The sequence below is a fragment of the Emys orbicularis genome, chromosome 20 (genome assembly GCF_028017835.1).
Source record: "Emys orbicularis isolate rEmyOrb1 chromosome 20, rEmyOrb1.hap1, whole genome shotgun sequence".
NCBI lineage: Eukaryota > Metazoa > Chordata > Testudines > Emydidae > Emys > Emys orbicularis.
The window spans coordinates 11,890,372-11,898,381 of NC_088702.1; the positions used below are offsets into that span (position 1 = coordinate 11,890,372).

The window sequence follows — 8,010 nt, forward strand, 5'->3', positions numbered from 1 at the left end:
GCCGCACCGAGAGCCCAGGGGCCCAGGACGGAGCCTGGTGCAGCATGGCACAGCTGGCTGCCCTGGACCCGCAGCCTCTGCACCCACGGAGAATCCCACACTGGCTGCACAGCAGGGAGACACCTCTCATGTAGCCACAACCCCCATGGCCAGCAAGTGACCTGCCCCAGCTGCTCCCCAGCCCCCTTCACTTCTGTGCAGCACTGGACACACTCACAGGAAGCACAGGGTGTAAATCCCTCCCTGCCCTACGACCTGCACACGGTGCCCCACACAGAGACCACAAGGGGAGCCAACGCCAGCTTCTTTTATTCAGGGCGGGGGGCGGACACGTTTGCAGCAGCTCAGAAGAATAAACCCCCCAACACGTCCAGCCTCATCTACAGCCCTTGGCTGGACAGGCTCCAGCCCACACACCCTGCAGGCACGCATAGCCTCCCTGCAGGGCAAAGCCCCACTCCGTCTAGGGGCCTGGCTCTCCCAAGGCAAGGATCACAGGGGACTGGAGGAGACGCTGCCCTACGGGGCTCCCCCTTCCATGTCGCTGCCCCTTGCCCCTCCCCGATTCAGAGCTCATCCTCTCTGCCTCGAGTAAAGGGGGCTGGGGCAACCCGTGCCCAGTGCAGGCAGACGCTGCCAAGAATGGGGTCTGGCCCCAGGCTCTGAGCCCAGCCCCTGCTCCCCTCAGCAGCCAGGCACTCCCTGCTGAGAGGCGTTGGGAAGGTCCCCTCCATGGGTCCAGAAACGCCCAGCCACAGGCCCAGTAGGGTCCTCCTGCAGGTGTCTGTGTAGCTGAGCAGCCCTCTCCCTCTACCCTCCGCCCCCGCGCAGGGAGAGGGGGGCGCCGCCGGCTGTGGCTATTTGACGTGGTGGTGGAACTGGATCACGGCTTTCTCCTGGTCATGGGTCTCGATGGCTCCTGGCCGGATTCTCCGGATCTCGTGGATGGCGTCGACCCCAGTGATTTTCTGGGCCTTCACCAGGTAACAGGCCAGCATGGTTCCCGTCCTGCCAAATCCCAGCATGCAGTGCACCGCCACGGCCTGGGGGAACAGCACACGGCAAGGTTAGACCAGGCCTGGTACCTTCACCCCCACTCACATCTCGCCGCCTGGGAGCAGGTAAATGTCCCCGCACAGAGCAGGAGAGGCCTGCCCCCATCTCCGGGACTGAGTGGCAGAGCTGGGTGTCCCCAGCGTGAGTGCCCTGGCTGGCCCGGTAGTCAGAAGCCCTGGTTGTGCTGCGGGAAAAGATGCCATGAGGCTGAAGGAGAATTACTGCCCTCTGCTCACCCAGCAGCAGGCACTCCTCTGGGTTGACAGCAGCAGTGGGAAATACCCAGGGGCTGGCAGGCTCCTCTTCTGCCCTAGCATTTTTCTCAGCATAAGCCACGTTCACAGTGACGGCTGCTTGGGTGTCTGGACTACAGGCCCCCAGAGGGCGTGGCAGGGTGGAAATGGTGCAGTGCCCTCAGAATCCATGCTGGGCACTGGTGCAGAACAGCACTTGGCCCTGCCCCACTGGAGTGGGGAGGGGAGGGGTAAGGAGCTGTAAGATCTGCCCCACCCCGGCCAGCCTCAGAGTTGGGGTGACTCTGGGAAATCCCCCCGCACCCTTGGTGACGTTTGAGAACCTGCTGCGCCAGGGCCCTCCAAGGCGGTTCCAGGCTGCCTGGGCCATGTGGCTGCTCACAGAGAGCTGCAGGGGGCTGTTATATGCCAGCCCTGTGCCCCCAGGCAGAGATTTGCTGTGGCACAGGCAATGCCAGTCCTCGTGTTTGTGGGCCTGTGGGGCCATGGAAAGTCCTGTTACTGTCCCCACGGCAGAACCCACACCACCAACTCCCGCCTCCTCCTGGGAGCTAGCCAGCATTCAGCCTTGCCCTCTATTGGATGGAATCAGAATGGCACAGCCATGTGTCTCTGGCCCAACACTGCCTACAACGCAGGTGGCCAGGGCCTGGACCTCGAGCTGGGTCCCATACCAGCCAGCACTGGGAAGCTCCCATGGCCACAGTGGGAGGCACAACGACCCCAGCTCTAGGGACCAGGGCTGTTCCCATCGCTGAGTGGGGGGCAGGCCCAGAGGGGACACGCCTGAGCTGGGTCACAGCACAATGCATGAGCAGCCCCACCAGGAAGGGGGAATTCCTGGGCCCTGCCCCAGAGCAGCAATCCCCACCCGTAGGCCCAGAGCCCTTCCTGCTGCTCCGGGCAGAGTTTGGGCTCGAAGCAGAGGTAAGCCCAACCTGAACCCTCCCCAGGCACAGCCGACCCAAACCCGCCCCCAGCGTCCAGTCCTTTTCAGACCTGCCCCAAACGTGACACTTCCTCCCCGTTCCAACACCACAGCCTCGTCCTTGGGGCTCAACCTGTGGGGGCTCCCAGCTCCCCACGCCCTGTGCCCACAACCCGTCTCTGGCCACAGCTGTGTTATTTGGAGTTGCTGCATCTCCTCAGTGCACTCACTCCTCAGCACATGCAGCGCGGCGAGGGGGCGGCCGGCGAGAGCAGCGCACGCAGCGCGGCGAGGGGGCGGCCGGCGAGAGCAGCGCACGCAGCGCGGCGAGGGGGCGGCCGGCGAGAGCAGCGCACGCAGCGCGGCGAGGGGGCGGCCGGCGAGAGCAGCGCACGCAGCGTGGCGAGGGGGCGGCCGGTGAGAGCAGCGCACGCAGCGTGGCGAGGGGGCGGCCGGCGAGAGCAGCGCACGCAGCCACTGTCGTGCCAACCCCATAGGCAGGGGGAGGTGATAAGAGCTGATCTGAGCCCCAAAGGGTCGGGTTGTTTTCAGACCCGAGCCCAACTCCTGGTTGGGTCCCAGCAGGTTGCCGGGCTCTAGCAGGAAGGGAAGCACACAGGGAGAGTGTGGGCACTTCCTGGGCATCACAGCCACATGGAGCTCTCAGACCAACAGCCAATCAGGCTGCAGGGGTGTGTATGCGTGCGGGGAGAGGTTACGGACAGGCCATACCTCGCCCTTGGTGCTGGCGTCCTCCACGATCTGCAGGAAGTGCTTGATCTGCTCCAGCGATGGGGCACAGAAGTCCTGGATGCGGAGGCGATGGAGCTTGATGCCAGGGCAGGTGTCATGGTAGGGCGGGCTGCGGTCGGTCAGCGACACCAGGTGCCGGATGCCATGCTCAAGCATGTACTGGTAGTGTGCGGGCTGCCGTGGCATGGCCAGCCCTGCCAGCTTGCCGGGCACCACCCAGGAGAAGTTTGGAGGGACGGCCGACGTCATCAGTGCTGCAGGCAGACACAGAAGCATGTTAGAAAGCGCACTGTGGGGAGACACGTTCCTAGCACCCTGCTGCCCCTGTGCCCCCATCTCCAACCTGGCCCAGGGCCTCCCTCCATCCCCATTCCTGGTTCCAACCTGGCCCTCACAGCTTCATCCCCATAGCCCCAAAGGCTCCAACCCCTTCTGCTCTAGGGCAGCAGAGGGGAGGGGGAAGGTGGCACCATCCACTCCCCTTTTCACTCCACGTGCTCTGCAGCCCATCCATTAACTGCCTGACAATGGGGCCAGACACTTACATGGTGGCACCAGCCCTGCCCCACGAGTCCGACACTGGCTCCAGCTGCCGGAGCTGGCACAGCCGCAACACACGCGGGGCAGCAGTGGGAGGGCTAGAGACACAAGCCAGGGCTGCCGAGTGAAGAGCACAGCCTGACCCAAGGCTGCAGTCTGGGGCTTGTCGACCTGTCATTCTATGGGGCTGGGTGGGGAGCTGCCATCACCCCAGCTCCTGGCCTCCCTGGCAGATCCACCTGCAGTCACTACGTTGTCTAAGCTTGCGCAGGATTAAGGGGCACAGGAGCCAAGTGCTGATAAATTGGAGAGGGGTCAGAGAAGAGCCACGGGAATGACTGACATCACTGGCCATTTTTAGATCATGATTGGAATTATTTCAGGCCAGGTCTCTGGCCTGTGTTATCCACGGGGTCGGACTACATGATCACCATGGTCCCTTCTAGCCTGGGAAGCTATGGAACAAAAGGGTTCCACTCTCTCAGTCACGTGGCAGCCCCGGCAGTGCCAGGAGGAGAGGGAGGGCTCTGGAGGCAGAGAGCTGAGTGCCGACTCCTGCACGACTCCAAATGGGACTGGCCACTCCCCATCCCTTCGAGACTGGAGTCAAGAGGAGCTGGCTGTGCAGAGCCCAGACAGTGCAGCCACCAGCCCCAGGCCTAACATACTCTGTCCCCAGAGTGCCAGGGGCTTGGGGTCAGGGTAGGGTGACCAGATAGAAAGTGTGAAAAATCGGGACGGGAGGTGGGGGGTAATAGGCGCCTATATAAGAAATATTGGGACTGTCCCTATAAAATCGGGACATCTGGTCACCCTAGATCAGTGGAGAGGGCATGGCCCAGCCCACTGCAGAGCCCTTCTGTGCCCCCCGCTCACTGACCCAGGTCGGGCCTAGCTGCCCCCAGAGCAAACTCCCTAGGGCCATGAAGCAGAGCCCAAATCCCAGAATGCACCTGGCAGCCACAAGAATCCTGCTCCATAGAGGAGTTGGGATAAATTCCTGTGGCCTCCCCCTTGGGCTGGGAAGATCCATGAACACCTCTTCATTGGGGACCAGGGCCTGGGCCAGAGACCAGAGTGCGCTGTGAATTCAGGGCCCTATTCATATCCCCACATCTGCTAAGGGGGTGCTAAGGCTGAAGCGTTGGGTCCCCTGGCAGGCCTGGGGCATTGTGGGATTGCTAGATGCCCTTCCAGGCCTGAGACGTCCCTTGTCCCAGAGGCATGTGATCTCTGGGAGGTGGAAGAAGGTGACAGGGTGTATCAGAGCTGCTCCCACCGCAGACTGGCCCCAGAAAAAGCAGGATTATCTGCTCGGGGTTCAGATGGTCACAGACAAGGGGGAGCAAGGTGCCCAGTCCTTGGGCGGCACCAGTCCCCAGGCACTCTGGCAGCACTGTGCAGATGCCAGCACCTGTCAGAGCCGTGATCTCTCCTGGCTCTCCCTCGAGGAAGTGGCTGGCAATTCTGCGTTCCTTCCTGCTGCCCTCACCTCACCCAGGCAGTGCAGGGGCACCTGGAGACTCCTGCCTCAGCCACCCGGGGTCCCCAAGGCACCCACAGTCACTGGGCAGTTCTGTAGGGTTAGTTCCCAACCACTCTGAATCTTGGTACCCTGGGTGAAATGGGGATCAAACCATGCTTCTGGCTGCGGTGTTGGGAGGAGGACCCACTGAAGACAGATTTTTGAAAGCGCTCTCCATGCAGCAGTTCCCCCCCTCACCTCTTCCCCACATGCACCCATGGATCCCGGGCACTTTGACATCCTGTTTTTTCCTGTTTGCTCCTTGTGTGCGTCTGGGGCTCAGATCCTGCAGTGACAAGGGCCAGAGGAAAGCTATCCTGCCCCACCCCATCAGTCTAGTCCTGAGGCACAGAAATGGAGCCCTGGTCATTTTAAACCCTGCTCATTGTCTCTTCTCTAGGGAAATGATGGATGCTTTTTGGAGTCAGATTAAATTGGGGGAGAAGAGCCCTAATTTAGTGCAACACCCTGGCCCTCATTTTAGCTGCCCCACAGAAGACGCTCACCCCAGGGATCTAGCAGCCTGGAACACAGCCCCAGGACACACCTGAACTACAGGTGCCACAGAACTGTCACTAGCCATTTCCTGACAACTGCACAATGTTCACATTTCAGCCCGCCGGTGCACGGGGAGAGCTTCAATTTCAGTGTTCAGTTCCTGAGGGTGGGCGGAGTGGGAGAAAAAGACACCCAGACTCCCTGCACCAGACTCTCAGGTACATCTCTGCCTGCCTCAGAGCGCCAGTACCCCCGGCCGGGCCACACAATAAACTGGCCTTCACTGACCTCCAGGGAGCTCCCTGGGTGGCTGCACCCTGCACACACTTAACATCACAAGGGAAGGTGTTGGTGAATCGATAACACTCTGGCACTATAGCTCCTCAGGCCAAGCAGAGCATCTGTTTCACACCGAGTATCACGGATAAGCCAGCAGCGAGTCCCAGACCCAATATCAAACATTTTCACAGTACAATTGCTGAGAGTATCATTTTCATCAAGCTCTCATAATAATTATTTAGCCTGTACATTTTGGGTAAATCTTAGAAAATGTCATCTTAGCCCTATGGCTGTGCCCTGCCCAGGTAACATTATAACAGACATTTAACCCTTTAAAACTCTTGCTAATTACTTGCTGCAATAATATCATGTGTCGGTGAGTTCTGCAGGGTAACTGTAAAAGGGGTTTGCTGCCTTATTTTGTATTATGGGAGGGGAATAAGGAGAAGACTTACCAGTCCCCTCTGCTCACCTTTCAAATCTCTCCACAAAACCTCTAGCCTAGTGGTTCTCAAACTTTTGTATCGATGACCCCTTTCACACAGCAATCCTCGGAGTGTGACCCCCCCTTATAAATTAAAAACACTTTTTTTTACATTTAACACCATTATAAATGCTGGAGGCAAAGCAGGGTTTGGGGGTGGATGCTACCAGCTCGCAACCCCCCCCCCATGTAATAAACTTGCGAGCCCCTGAAGGGTCATGACCCCCAGTTTGAGAACCCCTGCTCTAACCACTACAGCCCTGCCAGGACTTTCTGTGCCTGTGCTAACTGCAGTGGTCAGGGGAGGGCTCTATCGCACCATCCACTCACTCACATACATAGCAGCTGGGGAAGGAGGTGTTTTCCACTGTTCCTTGCTCAATGCCACCCAACACAGATCTGCTCTAGGAATTATTTGGGGCAGTTCACTGGCCTGTGTTATACAGGGGGTCAGACTAGATGATCACAAAGGTCCCTTCTGGACTTGGCTCTATGACCACAGAATTCAGCTTCTGGCACCTGCAGCCCATGGCGATGCCTGGACAATGCAGGAATGGCGTCCCCAGGCAGTGATCCTGGCGCTGGGTGGGCAATGGGACACACTGGGTTTCAAAGTCTGCTCTTAACTATGCAGTGTCTGCAAGGATCAGGACAGCCCGGGACACTCCCTCAGCATTGCGAACCTGGTGGCTAGCGGTTTGATGCAGGCCAATGAGACAGGAGGCTGTTAGGGGTGATGCCTAGTGGGGGATGGGTACCCCCGAGCGTACAGTGGAGGGCTGAGCCTGGCACAGCTGGCATTTCCCAGCCTAGCACCCACACACCCTCCATCTGGCACTTGCACCCCCCTAGCCCAGCACCCCCTGAGCAGGGCAAAGGGCTGAGCCAAGTACAGCTGGCACCCCCAAGCTAGCACAGCCCCCCAAACTGGCATCCACCCCCCAGCCAGGACCCACAGCTCCCCCAGTCCAGCACAGCTGGCATCCCAGCCTGGCACCCATAGGCCCCTGAGCCTGGCACCCCCCAAACCCCAGCCTGGCACCCCCTGAGTCCCGCAGCCCCCCGGGCCCGGGCCCCCCGCGTCTCACCCTCCCAGGCCGGGCTGCAGCAGGCGGAGGCCGCGGCCGCTCTCGGGGCCCAGCCCGCCCGGGCCCAGTACCTGAAGGCGGCCCGGCTGGTGCGCACCGCGCACGCGTTCTCCGCAGCTATCCGGCGAGAGCCCCGGCCGCGCGGGGCCTGGGCCTGGCCAGAGCCGGGGCCGGGCCGGCCTCGATCCGTCCCCCGCTGCCGCCAACGCGTGACCTGGGGCCGTGCGGTGGGAGCCGCGGGTGTCTGGCTCCCGGGAACCGGGGGAGGCGTCAGGCTGCTGCGAGCCCCGGAGCCCCGCGGCGGCGCTGGCTGGGGAGGTGGGAACTGGGAAATGGCTGCGACTTGCCAGCGCTGGGGGCAGGGCCGGCTCCAGGCACCAGCCTTCCAAGCAGGGGCTTGGTGTGGCAACCTGCAAGGGGCGGCAGGCCGTGTGGTTTTGCCCCCAAGCAGCGCGCGGAATTGCCGCCGCGGACGGCGGGGGCAGTCCCTGCGCCCTTAGGGCGGCACGCGCGTTTCCGCGGCGGCAGCTTCTATGTTCAGCTGCCCGCGGCGGCAATTTGGTGGCAGCTTCTGTCTTCTGGTTGAAGCTGCCGCCGAATTGCCA

The 8,010-nt window shown here is 61.2% G+C and overlaps 1 protein-coding gene across 2 annotated transcripts; it reads right to left on the minus strand.

Moving 5' to 3' along the window:
* Positions 1-293: 293 nt before the first annotated feature.
* LOC135892542 (dual specificity protein phosphatase 23-like) lies at positions 294-7,529 on the minus strand. Of its 2 annotated transcripts, none has more exons than XM_065420342.1 (3): positions 7,477-7,529; positions 2,971-3,245; positions 294-1,043 (listed from the first exon to the last, which is right to left on the minus strand). In XM_065420342.1, exons 2-3 carry the CDS (start codon positions 3,238-3,240, stop codon positions 858-860), a joined length of 456 nt encoding a protein of 151 aa, XP_065276414.1. In that variant the 5' UTR covers positions 3,241-3,245; positions 7,477-7,529; the 3' UTR covers positions 294-857. The 2 variants fall into 2 exon arrangements, with proteins under 2 accessions (XP_065276414.1, XP_065276415.1); XM_065420343.1 differs by lacking the exon at positions 7,477-7,529 and adding an exon at positions 6,306-6,360.
* Between the last annotated feature and the right edge of the window lie 481 nt (positions 7,530-8,010).

Bases quoted from the DNA above. Each gene is read 5' to 3' on its own strand.
- LOC135892542 (XM_065420342.1), bottom strand. From the start codon at position 3,240: ATGACGTCGGCCGTCCCTCCAAACTTCTCCTGGGTGGTGCCCGGCAAG. The intron at 1,044-2,970 runs GTATGGCCTGTC...CTGTTCCCCCAG, and splicing joins ACGCCAGCACCAAGGGCGAG to GCCGTGGCGGTGCACTGCAT.